The sequence below is a fragment of the Sus scrofa genome, chromosome 18, assembly GCF_054392235.1.
Source record: "Sus scrofa isolate SSC_HxYL_T2T_F1_AM1 chromosome 18, Sscrofa_HxYL_maternal_Yorkshire_Landrace_v2.0, whole genome shotgun sequence".
NCBI classification, from domain to species: domain Eukaryota; kingdom Metazoa; phylum Chordata; class Mammalia; order Artiodactyla; family Suidae; genus Sus; species Sus scrofa.
This window is the reverse complement of record NC_139400.1, coordinates 47,884,230-47,910,449: the sequence shown is the minus strand read 5'-3', so window position 1 is coordinate 47,910,449 and position 26,220 is coordinate 47,884,230. Positions and strand designations below refer to the sequence as shown.

The 26,220-nt window shown below is 41.6% G+C and overlaps 2 protein-coding genes across 10 annotated transcripts in view; one reads left to right on the top strand and one right to left on the bottom strand.

Moving 5' to 3' along the window:
- DPY19L1 (dpy-19 like C-mannosyltransferase 1) overlaps positions 1 to 26,220 on the bottom strand; it is a 313,514-nt gene that overhangs the window by 85,213 nt on the left and 202,081 nt on the right. For all 3 annotated transcript variants that reach the window (XR_014834285.1, XR_014834287.1, XR_014834286.1), the window contains 2 exons: positions 8,553 to 8,682; positions 484 to 563 (listed from right to left, as the gene is read on the bottom strand). The gene's annotated coding sequence lies outside the window, so the exon portion shown is untranslated. The remainder of the gene's footprint in view (positions 1 to 483; positions 564 to 8,552; positions 8,683 to 26,220) is intronic.
- NPSR1 (neuropeptide S receptor 1) overlaps positions 1 to 26,220 on the top strand; it is a 270,057-nt gene that overhangs the window by 212,247 nt on the left and 31,590 nt on the right. For all 7 annotated transcript variants that reach the window (XR_014834291.1, XM_085005879.1, XM_085005876.1 and 4 more), the window contains 2 exons: positions 17,939 to 18,042; positions 25,667 to 25,760. Coding sequence is in view for 5 of the 7 variants with exons in the window: in XM_085005879.1 (XP_084862005.1) it covers positions 17,939 to 18,042; positions 25,667 to 25,760 (198 nt within the window). In the remaining 2 variants the exon portion in view is untranslated. The remainder of the gene's footprint in view (positions 1 to 17,938; positions 18,043 to 25,666; positions 25,761 to 26,220) is intronic.

Below are 26,220 nucleotides of genomic sequence, written 5' to 3'. Positions count from 1 at the left end.
GGGAAGGATCCTAGTGAGTCGCTATAGAATCACAGGCACAGGTGCACCCCTCCGCCTGCAGTGTCCGAATCCCTGGCAAACAGACTGAGGATCATGGGCGTGATGACCTCCTCCTGAGACAAGCTGCTCGGAAGTTTCAAGACATTACTGAGAAAAGACCCTGAGCCCAGTGCTGCGTTAGCCTGAAGTCTAATGCTCCTCCCAGGTGACAGCCCCTCAGGGGATTGTGACAGGCACACCCGGAGGAGTGTGACCTTGAATTTTTTCTTCTGGATAAATGGTATCCCATCCTTTCTCTGCAATGTGTACACCCCGACGAAGCTGAGCCCCTGGGTGGTCAGTCTCAGCCTGATGTAGTGCCCAAAGAAACCTCCAGCTTCCGCTTTGAGGGAACCTCTTGGAGGCAATGGCATCTATCTGTGGTGGTAAATTGCACAAAACATGTCAAAATGTCTTACATTTCCTCTGGGTCGTTCCATTTACCTTTTCCCAAAGTTTCCACCGGCAGCTCAGAATTTCTTTATTCCTTGTTTTCTGGGCTCTCTCTTCCTCTGAATTTCTTCCTAAACATTCCAAGGTAAAAGAGAAGGGGGCAGAAAGGAAGTGAGATGAAGAAAGGAAGGAAAGCTTCCATTACTGAGAGCCTGTTATGTTCCAAAGACATGACATTTAATCTTGACGAAGTCATGTCTAAGATGTCTTGTAAGCTGCTCAAGGTCACAGAGGGATTCGATGGCAAACAAGGGATTCTGATAGGGACTGTGTCACAATGCAGGCCCAGTTACACCCCAAATAATTCCTATCCTCCTGAGAACCTGAGGGCCAAGCTCTGGGGAGCCCAGGGTAGGGCGCTGGATGGGGCAGAAAGTGAGGAGGACACCAGATGCTCATCTCAGTTTGGCCCTGATTATACTATCTGCTCCAATTAAAGTTCAATTTCATCTCCCTAGGTTTCCTTTATACTCCAAGTCTGATGAGAAGTTCACATTCTAAAAACGGAGATCTGTTGACTATTTAAAATTCAAGTCTTGGGTTAAATCTTTTAAGAAGACTCTTCCTGTCTCCCTTACTCTCATTTCTGTCTAATTTTAGTCTCTAGAATCGTACTAGGTGTTTGGGGGGAGTGGGGAATAGAGGAGCCTGAGTTGTGAGTCTTATCCATGAGTCTGTCACAATTTGGCTGGAAAGACTAGCAACGTAAATGACATACACATATTAATGGTGAGTGACAACACGTGCTTCATACTTCCACACCTTCCCACGTGCTGCTGTCTCCACCTGAGGGCCCTTGTCTCACTCTGGTCTGCCTAGCAAAGCCCTGCTCCATCTTCAAGGCACAGAGTTCAAGGGGCCCCTCTGCGCGCCTTGCCTGGTCTTCTTGGTTCCTACTCGAGCAGATTTGATCAGTTACCTGTCTTTTGTACAGATATCATTTAATACTCTTTTCTGTTTTACATGCTTCCCTTTGACACTAGAATGTGAGCAAGTTGAGGACAGGAATAGAATTTTCTTGAATTCCCAGCATAGGGCATGGTATCTGAAGCCTAGCAGACAGCAATCAATAATTACAGATGAATTATCACTTAAATAAGTGCTAAATGAAGTGATGCATATCTGGGACCTCCCGGGAAACACGGTGGGAACTTCATGGAGGGAGTGGAGCTTGCACTGGGTCTTAGAGGTTGAATGACATTTGGGGTTGTTGATGCTGCCGAAAGGATTGGAGAAAGTCACCAGCTGGAAGGCTAAGACAGAATCAAAGACCACAAATACAAGGATATCTGCCCAGATGTTTCATGGTGGTTCTGGATTCAAATATTCCACCCTATTGTCAGACACTGCCAGCTTGAGAATGAGGAAAATTCTCTCACAGAGAAGATGAGAGTGAGTCTGAATCATAAACGCAGTTGAATGTTCATCATGAACAGAAGGCCTGGGGAGCAGGACTGCCCAATAGGATACTCAGAGTTTTAAAAGCAGGCGTTCCCATCATGGCTCAGCGGTTAGCAAGTCTGACGAGCATCATCTGGATGCAGGTTCAATCCCTGGCTTCACTCAGTGCATCAGGGATCTGGTGTTGCCGTGAGCTGTGGTGTAGGTTGTGGACGCAGCTCGGATCCCATGTTGCTGTGGCTGTAGCGTAGGCCGGCAGCTACAGCTCCGATTCGATCCCCAGCCTGGGAACCTTCATGTGCCACAGGTGCAGCCCTAAAAAGACAAAATTAAATAAATAAATAAATAAATACAAACAAAGAAGGCATGAGATGACTTTATCTGAGGCTCAGCCCAACCCTAGGCAGAAGGCCCAGCCAACTTGAAGCCCCTAAATTCACTCTGACAGTTCGAGGAGTATGTGCAGAAACCTTGCCAGATCTGAGAGGGTCACCTGGCATTGGAACCCCTTCTCATCTCCTCTGCACTACCTGACCTTCTCCTGAGAGCCACTGTCCCCTCTGCAGTGGGTGGCTGACTGGACACAGGACTAAGCACATCAAAACTTGTTCTCAGGTGGGATTTTTAGGGCAGTGACGGATACTCTAGGGATGGATATGTGTTATTATATGTTTTTCCAAGCCTCTAGGATGTAAAACACCAGGAGTAAACCCTGATGTAAATATAGACTTTGGACAATTATAATGCATCAGCGTAGTTCATCTCTTGAAACAACTGCACCCCTCTTGTGTGGGGTGAGATAGCGAGGGGGGCTATGGGGGCAGGGGGTACACAGGAACTCTCAGTACTTCTGAGTTTGCTCTGACCTGAAAACTGCTCTAAAATAGCCTTTGTGAAATAAAACAAAAACTTGCTCTCAGGAAATAATGATAATAACAGTAACAACAAAATATTCTATCCATACAGGCAGACGTGTTCTTATATATTCAATGGCTGTCTCTGGATAGTCTGTTTGATGGTAGCAGTGGCTGTTTCTGAGGAGGGGTCTCAGTGACTAGGAGTCAGGAGTAGGAGGAGGGTGCCTTTTCATTTTCAGATTTTATTATTTTTCTGGAAATAGGAAGTCTAATGCTGTGCATGCATTTACAAGCATCAGCTGATGAATCTTCACACACTGAACACACCCATGTAACCAGCACCCAAATAAAGACCCAGAGCATTGCTAGCTGCCCTCAAGCTTCCTCCCGCCAGCTGCCCATCATCACCCCTCACCTCCACCAAGGGTGATCCCTGAGGCAAAGGTGAGCTTTCACCTGACTCTGTACCTTATCCGGATGGAAGCTCATCCAGATGGAAAGTCTGTGTGCTTTGCTGTCTGGCTTCTTTTGCTCAGCATTTGTCTAAGACATTCATCAGCATTGTTGCCGGTAGTTACAGACCATTCACGCTACTGAATGGCATTCCATTGTAAGACTATCCCACAATCGATTTCTCTATTCAACTAGTGATGGGCATTTGGGTAATTTCCAGTTTAGAGCTATTATGACTATTACTGCCTTGAACACTTTCAGACACATTGTTTTGTGAGACATTTATTTTTATTATTTGTACTACTTGAATTCTGTATTGTCTGCCTGTATTACTCTTTTTAAAAAACATGCACCAAAAAACACATGTTTTAAAAACACCTCCCAGGGCATTTTCACTTGGATCAGATTCTTTGCTCCTTCCCTGCTGACAAGGAAGCAGAAAAGTTAATAAAAAGAGCTAATATTTATTGAATGCTTATGGAACCAACTCTTTGCAAAACAAACAAACAAAAAAAAAAACCCCAACATTTCTACTTTCTCATTTAATCCTCCAAATTACCTGAGCTAGAGATACTCTTATTACTCCCATTTTTGACCTGTGGAAGCTGAGACTGAGCAAGTTTAAATAACTTGCCCAAAGTCATAGTGAGCAAGTAGAGAACCACAGTTCAAGCACTGGTCCCTAACACTAAAGCTTGTGCCTCAGCCTCCAGGTCGCAGTCTCCACTAGGCAGGGCTGGGCGTCCAGGGAGCGGATCAGACGTGAGGAGCAGGAGCTGAAATACAGCAGCTTCCAACTGCCCGCTCAGCCTGGCCCAACAGCATGGATTGTTCTTCTCCTCCATCATGTCCTAATTAATCAAATCCTTTTGAACATGAAAGAGCAAGATTGGATTTTTGCTAAGATGAAAGAAAGGAATCTGTTCCCATCTGGTACCCTCAAGACTTTCCAAGGTAAGCCAGCAGGGAGCACTTCAATGCAACCTGCATGGCAATTTAATGATTTCCTAAGAATGCCGGAAGATTTGGCAAAGTAACAAGCAATCTGGATCCGCCAGCACTTGGGCATCATGGAAAGAACAGGTAGTCTAAGGTCTAGAGTAGGGGTCAAATAGCTTTTTCTGTAAAGGGCCAGATATTAAACATTTTAGGCTTTGGGGCGCAATGACCTCTGCCTCAACCACCCAGCTGAGCCACTGTAACATGGAAGCAGCCACAGACAATATGTGAATGAATAAGCAGGGCTATGTTCCGGTAGAATTTTACCTATGGATACTGAAATTTGAATTTCATGTATTTTTCATGTGCTGCAAAAATATTTTATTCTCTTTTTTTTTTCAAAAATAAAACACTTTTTTAAAAAAGATCCTTAGTCTGAAAACTGTACAAAAATAGGCGGCAGAGTCTAGAGACCTGGGTTTGAATCCTGGCTCTACCACTTATTATTTCCATGGCTTTTGACACATTGCTTCAATTCCCCCAACTTCAATTCTCTCTTAAGGCAATGAGCAGAGCAGGTACCATGCAGTCTGGTCCTTCTTTGTGGCCAGCACTGCAACATGTGCTTGACTTAATTTTATCCTCATCATGACCACAAGAAGCAGAAATCATATGACTGCCTTTCTTTGGACAGTTACAGTGTTGGACAGAGATTATGTATGTAATTTCACCTGACCTGGCCTTCATTGTTTTTGAGATTGATCCTTATCATATTCAGAAGTCTCTATATTGGTTCAATGATAGCATCCCAGCTTCTTCTAAGGTTCTAAGATTTTTTTGAGTATCTATCATTGTAGTGCACTTTCGAATGACTCATTTCATCTAATTGGAATTATTCTATTCAATTAGAAGTACTTAAAAGTCCAATTTTTACTCCAAATTTCACTGAACCAAAGTTGAATGCATACTCTGAAGGATTACTAGTTCTATTTATGTGCAAAGTAGAGAGCTTGGCTCAGATACATTCATACAAAGCATTGCATTCAATCAGAGAATGTGTGTGAATTGCCTAGCACAAAGCCTGCCACAAAGAAAGCCAGCCAATATTTGTCCCCAACTGCCTTGAAGATAAGGAGCAGACTCAGAGAGCTACTTCTTGGGAAAGGGGTCGCCTGGAAAGATAAGGCCAAGGCCTCAGAAGACACACTGAACCAACAAACCTTTCCCCGAGGAAATAAGTCCAGGTGTCTTGGGTCTGGGTGCTTGATCCAGAGCCTCACCAGGTCTTTTGCTTGTTCCTCAGTCTCTTAGTCCATCATCCATGGGGCTGGGCACTGCTTCCTCCCACTGCTATTCCAGTGACTCTACCCTGGCCAAAATCTTCCAGCTTTCTTCTGGCCCTGCAAGTTGGTTCTGCCAGTCTCTTCTGCCTGCTCACCCCCACTTCTGATGTTTCCTTGAGTTTGGCTCCATTTCCAACTCAGTACAGAGCTCTCCCTTCTGCCCCAAGATATCATGCAGCAGCTCAGACTCTCTGAGTAACTCTGATGGTGGTTCTTGCTTAATAAGAACAATCTGGACAGAACAGTTTCGTTTCTCAAGAGCCCCTCCAGAGGCAGAATGGTAGCGGAGTGAGGAGAGAGCCTGGACTCTGCAATTTCCTGCCTGGTTTTGAATTCCAGTAGGTGCTCCTCTCCATACTAACAGCTGAGCGAGTTACCCTCTCCATCCCTCAGTTTCTTCAACTGTAGAAGGAGGGGTAAACCCACAGCACCTGCTTCATAGGACTGTGGGGAGGATTAAATTAGTTCTTACATATAAAGTGCTTAGAACAATGTCCAGTACAGGGTAAGCACTCTTTGCATTAGCGGTTGTGACTTTGCTTTTGCTTTTAAATAGCATCTATATTTCCAGAGCATAAACTACCCCACCACTAAAGAGGATGAAGTTGCAGTGTCCCCTGGGCTCTGAGGAACAGAAATCAGCCTGCCTACAAATCTTTCTCTGAACAAATAGCTAACACACCCACTGCATAGGAACTTGCCAGGAAGGACTGTACTGGTCTGAGTGAAAGGGAACTGAGCAAATAATGATCAGCTTCTGAAAGAATAGCACCCTCTGCTCAGCATGTGGCCACCTCTGCTATACTGTGCACAGTTCACAGCCGCTACCTCCTGCAGGCTCTGCCCCAGAGGCTGAGCGGCCATATCATGTGTCTTTCCAACCAGGACACTTTGCTGTGCTAGCTTCTTTTTTCCCCACAGCACATGGAAGCTCCAGGGTCAGGGGACTGAATCTGAGCCACCGCTGTGACCTAGGCAGCTGTGGCAATGCTGGATCTTTTAACTCACTGCGCTGGGCCGGGGATCGAACACAAGCCCCTGCAGTGACCTGAGTCATTACAGTCGGATACTTAACCCACTGTACCACAGCAGGAACTCCTTAGTTTTGACATGATTTCAAAATTACAGAAAATCTTCAGAAATAGTACAAAGTGTTCTCATGTATCCTGGCCTCAAAATCCTCAAATACTAATGTTTCATATTTGCTTTATCATTCCCCTGCCTCTATCTATCCAATCATCCATCCACTTAAATATATATTATTATGTAATCTACAAACTGCCTTAAATTTCACCAAATTGTCCCAAGAACATCCTTTACAGTAAAATAAAATTCTAGACCACGCACTGTATTCAGTTGTCATGTATCTTTAATCTTCTTTACTCTAGAATATTTCCTCGGTCTTTTGAGTGTGTGTGTGTTTTATGACATCAAAACAGCACAGGTTGGGTATTTTGTGGAAGGTCCCTGAGTTTGGATTTGTGTGATGTTTCCTCCTGTCAGAAACAGGCTACAGGAGTTCCCGTCGTGGCACAGTGGTTAACGAATCCGACTAGGAACCATGAGATTGCGGGTTCGGTCCCTGCCCTTGCTCAGTGGGTTAACGATCCGGCGTTGCCGTGAGCTGTGGTGTAGGTTGCAGACGCGGCTCGGATCCTGCGTTGCTGTGGCTCTGGCGTAGGCCGGTGGCTACAGCTCCGATTCAACCCCTAGCCTGGGAACGTCCATATGCCGCGGGAGCGGCCCAAGAAATAGCAAAAAAAAAAAAAAAAAGACAAAAAAAAGAAATAGGCTACACATTCTTGAGATACCACAGAAACAGGGCTATATTCTTATCAGTATGTAACATCAGCAGGCACAGAATAGTTCTGTACCAATGGAAAGGTACTACTTTTCCCTTTGCAATTAATAAATATCTTAAGATTTCATAACCATCCTGTCACTTCTCAAACTTCTACTTATAATTCTTAGCAGTCAGGGTAGATTCTTTCTTGAATCAACTGTAAATGTTTCCAAACAATGAGTTTTTAACCCAATCATCGTTTCTACATTTATTAGTTGGGTTTCTATTGTAAGAAAGAGCTTTCTCTTCTGCCGCCATTTATTGACTTATATTCTATGGGCTCACAGATCCTTATTTTCTTCAGTAGATTGTAATTTGTTACTCATTATTTATTTTAATGCTTCAATTGCCAGTTTGGCCAAGGTTCCAAGTGGAACCTACAATTTGGTTCCAGTTTCTTTTGAAATATTTCTCAACAATCTTTGGGCATTTCTTTACTTTCTGGCACATAAGATGTTTCAGGCTCATCTTGTCCTTTTCCAGCCCAGGCCTGGAATCAGCTACCTCCAAGGAGCCGTGTAAAAGACATATAGGAACAGGGACCATTCTAGGGACACCAGCTTATGTTCTCAGTCTAAGCTCAAATATCTTTTCATGGTTGAGTGATTCTCACCTAGAAGTCATTCTTGGACCTTTGGAAATGCTGAGGCATTGGAGTTATCACAGAGTCCAGAGAAGCCAAGTTTCTTGCATTGCACAGGGGAGTCTAACCTAACAAAGAATCACCCCACAAACAAGATACCTGTTAACCAAGAACAATCCAGTCCCTAAACCACTCATCACTGCTCTTCTTTCTTGAGATCTGTCCCCTGATGTATTGGTTTGGTTCTATTCACCTTGACAGGCAATAAGTTAACTTAATCACCATCATTTTCTTAGTGGATGGCAAATGTACTAGCATGTGGGAGCTCCCACTGTGGCTCAGTGGAAATGAACCCACTAGTATCCATGAGGATGCAGATTAGATCCCTGGCCCTGCTCAGTGGGTTAAGGACCTTGTGTTGCTGTGAACTATGGTGTAAGCTGGTGGCTGCAGCTCCGATTTGACCCCTAGCCTGGCAACTTCCATATGCCGCAGGTGCAGCCCTAAAAAGCAAAAAAAAAAAAAAACAACAAAACAAAAAACAAACAAACAAAAAAAACAACTACTATGCCTTAGAGCATGTAAAATAGCTAGTCTTCACTGCTGTTCTAGTTTAAACAGACCCTCAACCTCTTACTTACCAATTCTTTTCCGAAAAATATCTTCAAGCAAGTTGATTAGGAGCTCAGAAACACTTGCCATTCTCAGTCCCTGCAGCTTTCCATATAGTTGTTCAGCCCCATTCATTACATTAGCACCAATCAGATGTACCTAGGGTTTAAGCACCAAGCATGTTACTAAGCATTCTACATGCATTATCTCATTTAATCTTCACAATAGCTTTATAAATCAGGTACTCCTATTACTGCATTTTTACAAAAAGCCTGATGTTCAGCTTGGTTAGTAATGTGCCCAAGATGGCACAGCTATTATGTAGTAGAACCAGCATTCAAAGCCCTGCAGTCAGGCTCCAGGCCCCATGTTGCATCCACTGCCTATAACATGTAAGATGTACTCAGTAACATGAAAAATGCAGAATAAAAAAAAAATATGAGTCAGGGAAAATATTAAACTCTAAATACAAAGCAAAAACAAAAATAGATTTAAGCTTGGAGGTACTACAGAGCTACTGCAGCTGAGGATATTTCATTCTGTGCTTCCAAATAGCCAAAACTAAGGGCAAAAACACCTAGGATATGATTCCTTCCAGCTTGAGGAAAATGCACCACAAGATGCTTCTGATCATAAACACTGATTCTGTGGAGCTTATAAACAGGACTTTGATAAGACTTCAATAAAATGTTCTCTACAATATCCTCACAGTAAGTGAACCAGTAATTCTCACGGACCTTCAAAAGGAGGGAATGAAAAGAGCCTATTGGACTGAAAAGTGAAGCAGGCAGCTCCATGTAGTCAATGGATTGGTTTATTATAGGGTGACTTACTCACAGGGTAGGATTGGGTTTGGGCAAACAACCATCCGGAAGCATTTGCAGGTACACTCATTGAGGGGCCATTGGGACAATTTTATAATTAACCTTGGGTACAGGGGGAGGCGCTTGGAAACAGGACATGCATTCCTAACTTAAGACTTATGAATGGGTAGCTGGTCTCATGGGTGTCTAGAGGACATCAGCAAAGGTTTTCACCATCGTTTGGGGACTAACAGAGCATAGAGGCTACCTGGTCCTAATGATTCTTAAACAATATTTATTAGCTACAAAGCCCTTGATGACAGAAAAGTGCACAGTACAGTCCTGGATAGGGTCAGTGAAGTAGGATATTTGCTAAGATCTTAGATTATGCAAAGGGGCAACCATGAAGACCCTCCCAAGACAGTGAGTGATCTCACGTCCCTCTGCCATACCTCTTAGTGTAAGTTGGATTCTTTGGGGAACAGATTTTAGAGCAGAATTAGGCACACAAAGATTTGGGGGGAAGTAATACCTATGAAAAGAAGAGGAAGGAAACAGGATTGGTCAAGAGGCCCCCTCAGAGCATGATGGCAATCTAACGGGCTCTGTCAGCTCATTAAAGGAATCCCATGTTGCATGGAAATCACTACTTGCACCTCACTCAAGCATTGGCACTGCCTGGAATAAGAATAATATGATCTCATCTCCAAAGCTGAGGCAAACCTTGAAGAATCTAATAGCTGGAGGATGTCAATGAACCACATCCCTTGCAACTGGACAGCAAGTTCTTTTGTGAAGTGGGAGCAGCATATCTCCATGTCTGTCTCATGTCCCTGTGTACAAGCCTATACCTGGTTGCACCAGGATGAGACGAGAACCAAATATTTCATGTTACAATCTACCACTTCCATCTCAACCTGCTACAACTCAGCTGTCCTTGGGAGAGAATGCAAAGGACAAAAAAAGACATTCAAACAACTTGCCTCTTAGGTAAGTACAAAAGGAACTCCCCACTCCCACACTTAGATTTTTAAACATCCCAGGTCACTGGTGTCAATTCCTCTTAAGAGGAAAACAAAATCCCATTAAAAGAGGAAACGAGTTGTTCATTTCTTATATTTAAACCGAGTTAGCTTGTCCAATGATGTTGTCAAAATGATGACTGTGCATGACCATGCCTCATGAAATTTTCCCTTAAAGTGGAGTGAAGAGGTGGAATAACAGTGACTCAGTGCCTTATTTTCCCTCATTTCAAGAAAACATTTGCTCTTGCTGAACCTGATGTTTGCACAAATAAGTATAAGAGTTCATCACCGCTAAGCAATGATCAACAACCAAGAATGGCCATCTGGCCTCATTCAATGAGGTTCTTGGCTTTCGAATATAACAGAAGCAAAGGGAATAGGTTTTAGGAGAACTTGCATTTCTTTAACTAGACACATGATTTTTATTTGTTTGGTGGACCAATGGAGAAAGGGAGACATTAATGGCATTTTATGACTTGTTAAGACTAACAGAAAAATCTCAGGAACAAAGATTTCTGTGAAGCAGTGCTCTAATGAGAATGGATGTGATGATTATTTACCTAATTGAGCAGTAATGACTGAGGTGCAGGCCACTTTCCCAGGATTAATAAAGAGCTGGGGAATTGACAGTTGAGGCCATTAAGCTCAGCTACTACTCAATCCTGGTGAAGGGCACAGTGCCAGAATCATATTAGTATTGTAAAATTGAGCCCAAAACTTAGAAACACAAGGAATTCGTTTTTTGAGAAATAATTTTAATTGGCAGTAAAGTACCTGACATCAATTTGGGCAATGCAAGTTCTACTGTTAAACAAACTTTCACATAAGGTCTTCAAATCTTGTTCCATTTAGAGTGTTCTAAAGCATAAGGTTGTTAAAAAAGAAAAGTGGGAGAGGAGCTCCCGTCGTGGCGCAGTGGTTAACGAATCCGACTAGGAACCATGAGGTTGCGAGTTCGATCCCTGCCCTTGCTCAGTGGGTTAAGGATCCGGCGTTGCCGTGAGCTGTGGTGTAGGTTGCAGACGCGGCTCGGATCCTGCGTTGCTGTGGCTCTGGCGTAGGCCGGTGGCTACAGCTCCGATTCAACCCCTAGCCTGGGAACCTCCATATGCCGCGAAGGAGCGGCCCAAGAAATAGCAACAACAAAAGACAAAAAGACAAAAGACAAGAAAAAAAAAAAAAGAAAAGAAAAGTGGGAGAGAGTGGGATCCTTAGTAATATCAAAAATAGTTTCTTGAGCAACTGCAAGCAAACAAGCTATTATCACCTCCCTTGCTTTAAAAACAAAACAAACAACGCTTAAGACATTGAGTCGAGCTAGAACCATCACAAACCCTGGAGAGTCACCACTGAGATTGTTACCCAGAGTGTCCCTACAGTAAAGCCAGAGCACCTCTCATTGATAACACCATAGTTGGAGTTAAAAGGCTTACATTATCAGAGATAAAACCTATGTTTGTATTCAGTAGTCCCCTCTCTAGTGCAGCAAATATTCATGTGCTACTCACCTGCCAAGAAAGAGAGTTACTCAGCTTGCTAGGTGTTCATTATTCCTACAGCTCTGCTCTGCATGGGAAAGTTCAAACATTAACTCCGAGCAAGTAGAAATCTAAGAAATGGTGCTTCACCTTGCTCTCTGTGCAGAAGGAATCCTACACTGGTGGGCTTGCATTTTCAAGACGTTTGCAAATCTGTTTTAGAGGCCAACATTTCCTTCTTTATCTCAGCAAGCACTGAGTATCTTTCAAGACACTAGGAAATGGGATGAGACTGTAAACATGAATAAGGCACAGCCCCTGTGGTCTTGCAACCTAGCAGAGACCTTAGGCTCCAGAGAGCTGGGGATCAAAATTTCCATGCTCCTCCTTCCAGCATCTTGACTCTGTCATCATTATCTTAACTTACGTGGAAGGAGATGGAGAAAGGGAGACATTAGCGGCATTTTATGGGGCTCAGCCTACTCTGTGGCACCACCTCTGCTGCAATAATGTAGTCATTCACTTAATGGAAAGTTACTGAACTCTTACCACATAACAAGACAACATTAGGGTCTGGAGACATGAAGGTGAATTAAAAAAAAAAAAATCTTGGGAGTTCCCATTGTGGCTCAGCAGTAATGAACCCAACTAATGTCCATGAGGCCGCGGGTTCCATCCCCAGCCTTGCTCAGTGGGTTAAGGATCCGGCATTGCCATGAGCTGCGGTGCAGGTCAAAGATAAGGTTCGGATCCTGCGTTGTGGTGTCTGTGGCGTAGGCTGGCAGCTGTGGCTCTGATTTGACCCCTAGCCTGGGAACTTTCATATGCTGTGGGTGTGGGCCTAAAAAGAAAAAAAAAAAAAAGAAGAAATAAAAAAGATCTTTATCTTCCTGTAGTACAGCAGAATTAGAAAGAAATTTAAAAACTCATGTGTTAATGTGCTAACAGCTACTTTGAGAGCAGGGTAGGGAGAAGCCCAGAGGAGGGAATAAGCCAGTCTTGGTGGTCTTAAGGAAGAAGAAAAGAAAAGGCATCACAAATGAGGTAACCTGGAACTAAACCTCAAGCCTCGGAAAGAGAAATCGGGTAGAAAGGGCCTCATAAGTCAAGGGACCAACACGAAGAAAGGGGCTGGCAGAATGAAGATGGAGATGGGCTTCCCAGTAGAGGGTTTCTCAGCTACATACTAAGTGCCTCGCTGGATTAACCAACGCTCTCCACTCTTTCTGCAAAACACCCTAATCAGCATCTGTAGCACAGTGGATCGACCCTAATGACTGTGTCCATTTCTCGTCCCACCTCCCAGGTTATGTCACAGGTGTTTGTTCCCAACCAGTTTATGCCAGTTGTACTCATTATTGAAATTATGTAACCAACATACACAACATTTAAGAGTTGTTTCTGTGAAAATTAAGTTGGATACTTTGAAAAGACTTGACTTTTTATTTTTACTGAGTCACTAAGAAAAGCTGCCATAGAATTAAGCTCATATAATGGAACTACAAAAGAACGAAGGAGGATTATAAAATTCCCTACAATGAGATTCTGCCTCAAATTGCTTTGCTGGTATCTCAAGTACTCACTCTAATTTAAAGAAACCAGAACTGGAAGTCATAAAAGATGCTTTGTGGAGGTATTTTACACACAAAAAGAAGATATGCATAAAATCAAAGTCTTGGCCCTGTTTTAGAGAAAAGAGAAATAAATGCACGTTAATGCTTTATTTACTATATTTAAAGTGGGTTTGTGGGGCGGTGTACTTCCTTTCTTTAACCAATATTTTGAGCAACTGACTGGATGTCATTATCAACATGCTGACTCAAAGAGTTTCTCTCATGCTCTGAATTTAGGATAGAATGAGAGACGACTAGACTGAAGAGTGAGGCAGGAGGCGCCGAAGTCAGAGTAGGACGTTTGGAGCTTATTCTGCAGACCAGGGGTTGGCAAACTTTCAGCCTGAAGCCCATTTTTATAAATAAAGTTTTACTGGGATACAGCCAGGCCCATTCAGTCACAGCAGTGCCTCTGGCTGCTTCTACATTATAATGGCAGAGCTGAGGAGTTGTTACAGAGACAGTGTGCAGGTAGAAAGGAAGGTTTAGACCATGCTTGCAGGAAAGGCATGAAATACTGCCCTCCTAAGAGGCTTTTCCTTCAACAAAACCCCTAGGCCACTGTGGGAGAAAATACTATTGCCCCAGAGCACAGAGAAAGGCACAAAAAACGAACAATAAAACCCCTCAACTCCTGGGGTTGGAGGTAGAAAGCAGCTGGTACAGGATTCTATACCATCAGCGGTCTTCTACCACTAGGGGAAGAGATGGAAACTCTCTCTACATAAGACCCACCGCAGATACAAGGCAGGACTGTGACTGCCAAGGGAGGGAGGAATCGGAACACTGAGAGGGTCCCACCCCCAAGGCCCAGGTGCACAGGTACATGTGAGACTGAGGATGAACCTGGACAAAGAGCATTATAACCACCAGCTTAGCAAGCACTGAGCAACGGGCAGTAGCAATGCTGCAGGAATACAGATGCACCTTAAAGCCAAGCGTGGAGCACTGAAACTCTCTAGCACCCCAGCTCCCTCCCTAATAGAGTATCTGAAAAGGACTTCCAAGCCTGTCGGGCTAAGGATTACCACAGCAATATCATCAACCATCATGGAACTGCACACTGAAGCCATAACGAGGCCATTATATACATAGGTGAATGACTAAGAAAAACATACGGACAATACCAAGTAGGTAAGAATGCAGAAGCACTGAATCTCTCACACCTTTTTTGTTTTGTTTTGTTTTGTTTTTGTTTGTTTGTTTTTTGCCTTTTCTTTTTTTTTTTGCTATTTCTTGGGCCGCTCCCACAGCATATGGAGGTTCCCAGGCTAGGGGTTGAATCGGAGCTGCAGCCACCAGCCTACGCCAGAGCCACAGCAACGCCGGATCCGAGCCGTGTCTGCAACCTACACCACAGCTCCGGGCAGTGCTGGATCCTTAACCCACTGAGCAAGGCCAGGGTTTGAACCCCCATCCAGTTACTAGTTGGGTTCTTAACCCACTGAGCTGCAATGGGAACTCCCTGTCATACTTTTTTGGTAGGGATCACTGGGATGCATCAACTCTGGAAAACTTGAGAAGTTTCTTATGAAGTTAACATATACTTAGCTTATGGCCCAACAATCTGCTCCTGGGTATTTACCTTTAGGAAATAAAAACTTACGTTCACACAAAATCCTATACATGAATGTTCACAGCAGCTTTATTTGAACAGCTGAAACCTAGAAGCAACCCAAATAGCATGAGCTTATCCTACTATATCTGCAGCAGGCACCACCATCTACCAGGGACACCCAAGCCAGGACCCTTAATACAGTGTTGACTTCTCCCTCCACCTCACCTAATTAAACATCTACTAGTCGCCAAATCCTCCTTATTTTACTTTATAAAGTGTATCTCACATCTGCATCTCTATCTGTTTTTACTCCTATTTGACATACACTAGGTACCAGTGATCTTCTTTTTCTTGAACTTTTGCACATTTCCCTAACAAATCTAAATGGTAATTCCAGTGTTGGGCCTAGCAAATTGATCCCCCCAACCCCTAACCACCAGAGTAACTAAAGAAATCTATTTAAAACACATCTGAATACATCAACATGTAATCATTCCTTCGGTGTCTGGAGAAATAAAAGCTCCTTTAATTGGCACATAAGATCTGAAAATCCCTCCAGGCCCACTTCTTGCCACTTTCAAGCATTTTAGGCTTCAGCAACAAGTTAATCCTGTTTCATATCCACAAGCCATTTCATTTCTCATCTCGCGCTTTCTCACCTCCATAACTTTGTTCCTGCTGTCATCTGTCCAGGAATCAACGTCCTTTCCTCTCTATTCCCCTGAGGCCTACTCTTACTGACCCTTTAGGGTTCAGTTCAAGCGTCACCTCATTTTGACTTCTCCCCACTCCACCCATATTCATGCTCTGACTGGGAACCCACGTTCCTGTCTGCAAGAACCTGTCAAAGGAACAATAGAAGCTGCTGTGAGCCAGTATTGGCTTTCCCGAGTGTAACTGTTTCCTAGCATCATTCACGGAAGAAATTCTAAAAAGCAAGAGTACTACAGGGAAGTGATTAAGCCTTTAAAGTGTACCCTTTGTTCCCCAGGTCCTGTTAATTACCATTTAGGAAAGGCTTATTTGCAATGTACTCCATTACCTAGGCAACTAAATAGCTTTCACTGATCTGATAGAGCAGCATTTGCTTAACAGCAGATAACAAATGCAGTGGCACAGTTAGTTGACAGTCTCCCAGAGGTGGGTTCATTTAGGATTGAGCTTCAAGGGGAATTTTTTTTTTTTTTTTTTTTTACTGAAGTACATTATAATTGTTCATATAGCCACTTAGATCTAAAAAAACATAAGCTTGGTTTTTTTTTTTTTGTCATTATTTTAAAATTAAGGGATAAGTAAACCAAAAGAGAATACTCAAGTAAGTTCAAGGTCCATTCCACTACTTCGTCAAGCCCATTCCTGCCAAGAAAACCTCTGTGAAATTCCTGTCTGATCAAATCACAACCCACAACTCTGAAGACCCTAATCTCGTCTAACCTTCTCAGTTCAAACTTCTCTGACGACCCAGAATACCGTGAGATTTCTCCTCTCTAATCTTTTGACCGTTTTGATGTAAGTTCCCTGTTCTTGCCAATGCTTCTGTTGTTGTTGCCTATAGAGGAACGAAAAGAAAGAGACAGGAAGAACACCGGGAGGGCCACATCCTCTTGAGGTGGGCCGTGCCATGTCAGTAAGGAAAACTGCTGGAGCGAGGGATCTGTCCGCTAGATACTGGAAGGCGAATAAGAATTCAACAGGCTGATAAGTAAGGGGAGAGGGGCCTTTCTGAGCGGAGGGAATGTATATCTGAAAACATAAATGTGCAGGCAATACTATGTTCAATATAAAAATGCCACTTGGGGGGAGTTCCTTGGTTGTTCTGTGGGTTAGGGACGCAGCATTGTCACTGCTGTGGCTCAGGTTTGATCCCTGGCCTGGGAACTTCCGCATGCTCTGCACATGTCCCCCTCCAAAAAAAAAAAAAAAAAAAAAAAAAAAAAAAAAAAAAAAATGCCAGCTAGGGACTTGGTAAGTGGCAGGCAAGACCAGATCATGGACGGCTTTGATGCTGAACGAGGGGCTCAGACTTTACCCTATGTGAAGATTCAGAAAGGGAAGACTTACCTTCCAGCCTCTCAGGTCCTTGACAGAGTGTGACATCCCAGATCCAAAGGAAGGGACTCCAAGTCAACCAATTCTTGCTTACCTAGTCTTAAGTTCCAGTCCTATTCATCAATCAACAGAGAATCCCTGAAGCACTGTTCTGAGAAAGATTCTCAATCATATAATCAATCAACAATACCTGTCCTGCAAGTGAGGGTAGAGGGAACTTCTAGATATCTAGCATATTCTACCATTGCTGCTGAAGACTTCTGTACAACTTAGATCGTTTATAACTATAGAATTGAGCACAAAGTCCATAAACTTGGTCTCAGACCTCAGTCTCAATGCAGTGAATTTAACCACCTCTGTTAATTAAACTGATGGATCATGCACTTGACTTTTTCCAAAGGTAGATTTGAAAGGGGGAAAGAAGAAGAAAGCAGAGGAATCCAGGGAAGGGGCCAAAACTGGATGTAGGGAGGCAACAAGAAGTCCAAGTTGTAAAGTGATGGGTGAAGAAGCGGGAATTTTCAGGGGTTTCATGAGAATAAATGTTTTCCTTTTCTCAGCGTTGCTCTTATCGATCCTCACACAGTCCTTGTTTCAGTACAGATCTAAACACCTTTAAAACTCCTCTTCTGTGGTTTAATATAATTAATATAATTCCTTTTCAGTCATCACCAAAAGCCTTCCTAAATAGCTACATCTGAGTGGTAACAGGCTCCAATAACAAATCCAAGTGACTCCTGTCTTGCCTTACATTTCTTCAATGGCCATCCCAGAAATCCAAAACAAAAACAAAAACAAACAAAAAAACCTCTCCAGGAATTTCTTTCAATTGTAGCATAGTTGCAAATTTGAAAGGGACTGAAATCAACCACTTATGTGTTTTTGTTAGACTCTTTCACAGGACTGGTTAACATCTTGACAGATATCATTTGGCGATTCACTGGAGACTTCATGGCACCTGATCTGGTTTGCCGAGTGGTCCGCTATTTACAGGTATGTGGCACTTTCCAAATGTGATGAGACAAACTGATACTAAAATTAGACCTTGATTCAAACCCTGCAATTTGACGCAAAAAATCTGCTCACTTCCTCCTAGTTGAGAGAACAAGGAAAATTTGTAAGATTTTTTTTTTTTTTTTTTTTGTCTTTTTGTCTTTTCTAGGGCCGCACCCGTGGCACACGGAGGTTCCCAGGCTAGAGGTCTAATCGGAGCTGTAGCCGCTGGCCTATGCCAGAGCCACAGCAACACCAGATCCAAGCCACATCTGTGACCTACACCACAGCTCACCACAATGCCAGATCCTTAACCCACTGAGCAAGGCCAGGGATCGAACCCACAACCTCATGCTTCCCAGCTGGATTCGTTAACCACTGCACCACGAGGGGAACTCCTGTAAGATTTTAAAAAAATTTTTTTTGGTTGTTAAAAATAACACATATATTGGAGTTCCCATCATGGCTCAGTGGTGAACGAACCCGAATGGGATCCATGAGGACTCGTGTTTGATCCCTGGCCTTGTTCAGTGAGATCCAGCGTTGCCATGAGCTGTGGTGTAGGTTGCAGACACAGCTCAGATTCCATGTTGCTGTGGCTGTGGGGTAGGCCGGCAGCTATCGCTCTGATTCAATTTGACCCCTAGCCTGGGAACCTCCATATGCCATGGGTGCAGCCCTAAAAAGACAAAAAAAAAAAAAATATATATATATATATATATATATATAATGAAAACATTAAAAAAGCTATAATAATATTAACAGTCATATTTCTGGGTCACTAATAAGGCTTTTGACATATTTTGGCTGCCTCACTCCATTCAGGCTACTATAACAAAAATACCACAGAATAGGTGGCTTATAAATAAACGTTTCTTTCTCAAGTTCTGGAGGCTGGAAGTCCAAGGTCGATGTGCTTGATTAGTTAGGTGAGGGCCTTCTTTCAGACTGTAGACTTCTCATTTTTTCTTCACATGGCAAAAGGGGCAAGGGAGCTCTGTGGGCAGCTTTTATAAGGGCATCAATTCCATTCATGAGGGCTCCATGTTCACAACCCAATCACCTCACAAAGGCCCCCTTCCTACTTTGCATCACACTGGGCGTTTAGGACTATAACATGGGAGTCTGGGGGAGACATAAACCCCAGATCATCCATGGCATTGGCAAATAATCTCCAGAAAATATGCTAATTTTTTTTCCTGCTTTTTTACCCTCAGATTAATCCAACACTAGCTATTGTTCTTTTTGAAAAATTTTAGCGGTCTGTTAGAAAATAAATATTTCTCTAGTTGTTTTAACTTGTATTTCTTGCATTACTATCTAAAGTGAACTTCTGAAATATCTATTGGAATTTAAATTTCATCTTCTCTCAATTGCCTATTATCCCTTTTCAATTCTTTTATAACTGGAATTCTTGTTATTTTTCTCACTTATTGCTAATATCTGTTTTTAGCTGAAAGATATACTTTGCCTGTCAAATATACTTCAATGGAAAAATATAAATGGAAAATATATATTTGGTGTAAAACATTACATATGTAACACATATATTTATTTTATTATTAATGCATCATATATGTATATAGTATAGATTAAGGTACTTCCACTAACTATGGAAAGAAGGGACAATTTTATAACTAGTGTTAAGACTGATGTATTATTTTTGAGTTCTTAAAATTATTTTTCATTAATATATTTATATTCTGACGCTAGTAGTTTAGGTCTAAATTATTGCAGATTTATAGATGTAAAATGCATTTCTGGAAAACCTTATCCTGCTATATTCCATTTGTTATTAGGATTTTTGGAGTACTTACATTTATATTCATAAGTGAGATTATGATTATTATTTGTTCTATCACTTTCAGATCTTGATAATGGAGTTATTCCATCTTCAGAAAACAAATAGAGAATAGTTACAACTGTAATCTTTTATGTGCGTTGAACATAACCTTAGCAGTTTAGTAGCAGTGAAAAACCCTTATTAGTATCCAAGACTTGTATTTTCTCAGGGGTAATTTATTTTCTTTCTTTCTTTTTTTGGCCGCCCCATGGCACATGGAGTTCCTGGGCCAGGGATCAGATCTGAGCCTTGCAACCTATACCACAGCTGCAGCAATACGGAATCCTTTAACCCAGTGTGCTAACTCACATTTACAGAGAAAATAAAGTCTGGCAGCCATTAGAGAGAGCAGAAGAGGGCTAATGCTCTTTAAAAGGCTCATTTGTAGGAAACTGTGATTAGCTGACATGTCTGATGGTTCTCTGGAAGGCCTCACTTGCAAGGCTGTCTGTATTTTACTTGATTCAGAACTCATCCATTTTGCAAAAGCTTTTTCTCTGGAGGTATTTGTCAAAAACGATTACAAGCAATTGATTAATTTTACACATGCCTGAGTTATTGGCCAGTAGCTGGGGAAAACCATAGACTATCCTGAAATTTAAAAAAATAAGTTGGGTAATGAGATAGTCGTAGGATTTTGAAAAAGTTTGGCATGGTTCTGAGACTCTAGAAGACCAAGAACATACTCAGGACTGTGCCCATGCTCAGGAGGAAACAGAAAAGGTCATAAGCTGTGACTTTTGCTGAGCTTCAGGCTTTTTGCAAAAACAGGAAGTGAAGGCAAAGGCAGTTGTCAGTTGCCTGGGTGAGTGTCAACACTATGCCCCAACATTTACACAGAGCCCCTCTGCAGTGACTAAAAGACATGTCAGCTCCAGGCATTTGTTCATCAATCATAAGAGATGTACTAAGTGGGATTTTGATAATAAAGGAGGCTTTGCATTTGTGGGGGCTGTAAGCTTATGGCAAATCCCTCTAGTTTCCACTCAACCTTGCTGTGAACTAAAAGCTGCTCTAAAAAACAGTATCTGTTAAAAAAAATTGAACTATCCAAGAACTATGGAACAATTACAAAACATACAAAAAGCATGTAATGAAAATACCATAAGGATATGAAAGAAGGGAACAAATAATGTATAAAGTAAAATGTGGGAGTGAAGTAATAACAGATGAGAATTTTCCCAAAATAATGACAAACACCAAGCAACAGATCTAGGAATCTCAGAGAACTCTAAAGCAAGATAAATATCAGAAAAATCTATCCCTAGACATATCATATTCAAACTGCAGAAAACTGAAGTCAAAGAGAAAATTCTAAAAGAAGTTGGGGGGGAGATACCTCACTGATTAAAAAAAAATCAAATTAATAAAAATCACCTCTTCCCATCAGAATCCATAAAAATCAAGAAGAGGATAGAGAACAATATTTAAAGTGTTGGAAAAAAAAACCCCACCAAACTAGAGGGAAATAAACTTTGGTACACTCAATCATGGAATATTACCCAGCCAAAAAGCTAAATGAGCTACTAAGCCATGAAAAATTAAAGAGGAATTTAAATGCACATTGCCAAGTGAAAGAAACCAGTCTAAAAAGGCTACATTTATAGGCTTAGAACTATATGACATTCTGGAAAAGATGAAACTATGGAGACAGTAAAAAGATCAGTGGTTGCCAGGGATTTAGAGGGATTGAATAGGTAAAGCACCAGGGATTTTTAGGACAGTGAAACTCTTCTGACTGATACTGTGATAATGGATAAATGACCTTATGCATTTGTCACAACCTGTGGACCTGCACAACACAAAGAGTGAGTCTCAATGTAAACCATGAACTTTAGTTAATAATGTATCGATATTGGTTTGTCAATTTTAAAAAATTCACCACATTAATGTAAGATGTTAATAAGAGGAGAAAATGTGGGGGTAAGAATGCTCTGTTTTATCTGCTCAATATTTTTTTGTAAAACTAAAGTTGTTCTAAAAAATAAAGTAGATTAATTTTTTTTCAGTCTAGAAATTCTACTTTAAATGAATCCAATCTGGCATTTTTCTAAATAAAAATTTTTAAGTTTTCTGCATTTGTCTCACTTTTATGCAAGATTTTTTTTTTTTTTTTTTGGTTTCATATTTCCTAGGTCATTTTTGTCAGAATTGAGGGTGGGGTGGTGAGAATTCAGACATATGTCCTCAAGCTGCCATCTGTTCCCCAAATGGTATCCCATATGTTGTTGATGTGTAGAATTTTCATTGTTGACATTTATGAATTGACTATAATTGTACTTTAATTTCCTTCTTGACTCAAGTTAATTATAAGGGTGTTTAAATTTCCAAGTGGTATTTTTTTTAAAAAAGATACTAATTTCAGCTTTTATTGCTTGTTGTTTTAAATATATGAATTGTATAAATCCCACTTTTTGGAATCTATTGAGGGTTTTTTCCCTTATAGTTCAGTTTATGACTAATTTTTGAAATATTGCCTAGATATTTTACAATAATGTGTATTATTCTTGGAGTTTGTTTAGTTCTTTCTACCTGTGTATTACTGTGGGGTTTTTTTCCTCTGTAGAATTTGGAACATTTTAGTTATGTATATTTACTGTATCATTACTTGTTACATTCAGGTTTCTTAACATTCTATTGACACTGTGTATTGTATCTATTTATTCCATATAGTACTATTTGCTTTGCATTTAATTTGTCTAATAGTATAGCGATGATCCTTCTTTCAGTTTTTATTTGCTCTCTATGCCTTTGGCCATCACTCAATTTTTAAACGTCACTAATCTTCTGGTTTTAGAGGTTGCTCTTCTAAGCAGTACACAGTTGGGTTTGAGGAAAAGTTGTGTAAAGAGTCTTTGTTTCAGCGAAGGAGCTTAAGCCATTCATATTTATTTTGGCAAATAGTATTTGGTGTTATTTTAACCTTTCTGTGTTAATTTTTTTATTTACGTTTTTCCCCTTTCTATTTGGTTATTAATCATGGTAGACTAAAAAATGGTCCTCCTAACAGTTACAAACCATAATTCATGAAACTTGGGTATGTTACCTTACATGGAAAAAAGGACTTTGCAGGTGTGATTCAATTAACGATTTTAAAATAGGGGAGTTATTCTGGATTATCCTAGCGAGTCCAAAGGCAATCGTGCATACACTTGTAAGAGGAAGGCAGAGGAAGATCTAACATATAGAAATGGACTCAGAGATGGGATTGGTGTGACCATTCAAAAAATTCTGGAAGCTACCTGAAGCTGGAAAAGGCAAGGGAGGAATTCTCCCTTAAGGCTTCTGTGGGAGGGTGGCCCCACCAACACCTCAGTTTTGACCCAATATACCTGATTTTGACTTCTGGTCTCTGGAAATGTGAGAGAATAAATTTATGTTGGTTTGAGCCACAACATTCATGCAATTTGTTACAGTAGCCATAGGATACTAATACATTATTTTTCTGCATTTTCATTTTACTTTAGCATAGCTTACTTTTAATTTGTAGATGTAATTTGTCTCTATCAAAGTAAAAATCAAAAAAGATGTCTAAAATGTCTAAGTGGAAATTTACCATGGCTTCTTTTCTACTCTCTCCCTTCACTCAACTCCCCAGATTTTTCCCTAAAATATTTTGTAATTGTATACATATCTGTTTTATAAACACTTTGTGGTTTGCTGATTCATTGCTTACCATAACTGTATTAGTCCATCTTCTTTCCTCTTCTTGAGTTCTTAATTTGGAAACAGTTCTTAATCAGCAGAAATATTTCCTCAAGAAAGATTTTTCAGGAGTAGGTGATGTATTTTCCTTCTTCTTATATACCCAAGAAAATTATTATGTGCCTTGAAATATGTGCGAAATTCTTGAATCATAATTTTTCTTTCAAAACCCTGAACATTTTTATACTGTTTTCTGGCATTTATTTTTGTGGAGAAGGGGTGTGACAATTTGAGATGTATTTCTTTTAGATAATCTTTAACATTTTTAAGATGCTGCCTAGATGCTTGAAGACCTCCAACGTTAAATACTCTTTTTGACTGTTTCAAGTAGATCTCTTGTTGCGAACATTGCCTGTTCCTTGGGGCACACTATTGTGACGTTTCCTCCTGCTCCAGATTCTGAACGAGTGCAGCCACCTTGCTCAACACAGCTGCAGGATGGCCAAGACCAACTCATCCCAACATTCTGCCCCCATGCGGTTCCTCCTTGGGAGCTCTCTTTCCCATCCTTTTCTGATGCCATCTCCTCAACTGAGCGTGGCCAGCCTTAACAGTTCTGAATTCATGGATCACACAGACAAATCCCATCTTTCTCAAAGGAGACAGTCATCTTATTTTTATTGTTGTTAAACCTGGCCATCATTTTTCTGGCCATTCATCACCTTTATAGCAAGATGAGAATTTCCTCATATATCCCTCAGGGGAGCCTTCCATCTCTGATCAGCCTTCAGCATGCCCTCCCTGCGGCACCTTCTACAACACTGATGCTGGGATGCGTTTGTGGTAGTATTATAGAAATAGAAATTCCAAAGAGAAATGATATAATCGATCATTATTTGTCTCAGCCAGAGAATAAAGAAAAAGGTACAAATTCATACAAAGGTTATTAACAAAGTCATGCTATTGCTATTTCATCTTAGAAGAATTTCAGGCACCTACCCTTAGACTTCAGTCTTCGACTTACTTTTATACCCACTCTGAATTTGTCCTGAAGGTTACAAAGTGATGATATGGCTGGACTCTTGGTAGAAATGAGGTTCAAATTTGTCTAGGAGTTCCCGTCGTGGCGCAGTGGTTAACAAATTCAACTAGGAACCATGAGGTTGCAGGTTCGATCCCTGGCCTTGCTCAGTGGGTTAAGGATCTGGCATTGTGGTGAGCTGTGGTGTAGGTCGCAGACGCGGCTCGGATTCCGCATTGCTGTGGCTCTGGTGTAGGCTGGCAGCTACAGCTCTGATTAGACCCCTAGCCTGGAAACCTCCATATGCCGCGGGAGCGGCCCAAGAAATGGCAAAAAGACCAAAAAAAAAAAAAAGTTATCTGAAAATTTTCCACCTTGATCATCCTTTCAGAGAGATTTTGTTCAATTATATTTTGGGTATACACTTCACAGAAGAGATATTAACCTCTTATATTCCAATTTCCTTCTTTGCAAAGTATGCAAATATCACTGTACACAGGATCATTAAAGGGCGTGGGTAAGCTTAATAAAAGAGATGGTGGGAGACGGAGAGGAGACCCATGGGCTGCCCTAGTGGACAGCTCTTCTGGAGAAGCGGATGAAGAAGAAGAGCTCTCAGAGTGTCAGCAGATATGGTAATAGATGATTCGAAACAGCACGAGGGCTCCCTGAAACCAGATCCCTTTTATCGTCTCTCAACAACTCACATTGATAAAAGGCAAATGAACGTTTGTTTCTAATTATTCTAGAATGTCAACTGTGGCAGAGACAATTAGTTTAGCTTTAAAAGTCAATTACAAACAAATGTACCATGCAAATGTCAAGAGGGACTGGTCCTTGGAGAAATGAGGAGTCTCCAAGAAGCCAAGCAAATGAGTGAGCAAGTGAGAGCTAGAAGTGCTCTCGTCTGTCACAGCTAGCAGTGCAAAGTCATCATCAAGAACAGCAACCTTCTTCCTGACATGGGGAGTCAGTCATTCCCATCCATTCCCCAAACCTCATTTACCCCTTGGTTCAATGCCCAGGTTTCTAAACAGCACAAAACGCTCTTCTTTCCATGATGTGCATTCCCCACCTCCACTAAGCCACTCACATCGTCTCATTTCTGGCTACAGGTCGTGCTGCTCTACGCCTCTACCTATGTCCTGGTGTCCCTCAGCATAGACAGATACCATGCCATCGTCTACCCCATGAAGTTCCTGCAAGGAGGTGAGCAGACTCAACCATTCTGTAAGGAATCGGCCTTGAGTGCGGGTTTTTCAATAACATACTATTATCTCAATCATGGGGATCTAAATAAAGGGTGTTTTCTTCTCCCTTTCTTCTCCTGCTCCACTTCTTTCCCCATTTCATGGGTCTGACTGTTTAAAAAGATGTAGGAAAGAAAGCACAGGTGCCTGGGAAAAGGCTGATGGTTCCCATGGATGGCCAAGAGCTACTAGGGGCGGTGCTTGGCAGGGCTCACTTTGTGACCTTGAGGCCAATGCCTCCAGCATTTTCTTTTTTTTTTTAAGAGCTGGGTTGACACACACCTAGCCATAGAAATGAACACCCTCACTTCCATTTGCTCATTTTCCACAAAGAAGCACTGCCCTCCTTATCCCAAAACCACAGAAATAACAGGAACAATGTTTTTAATTGATAATCATAATGGAAACAAGGAAAACAC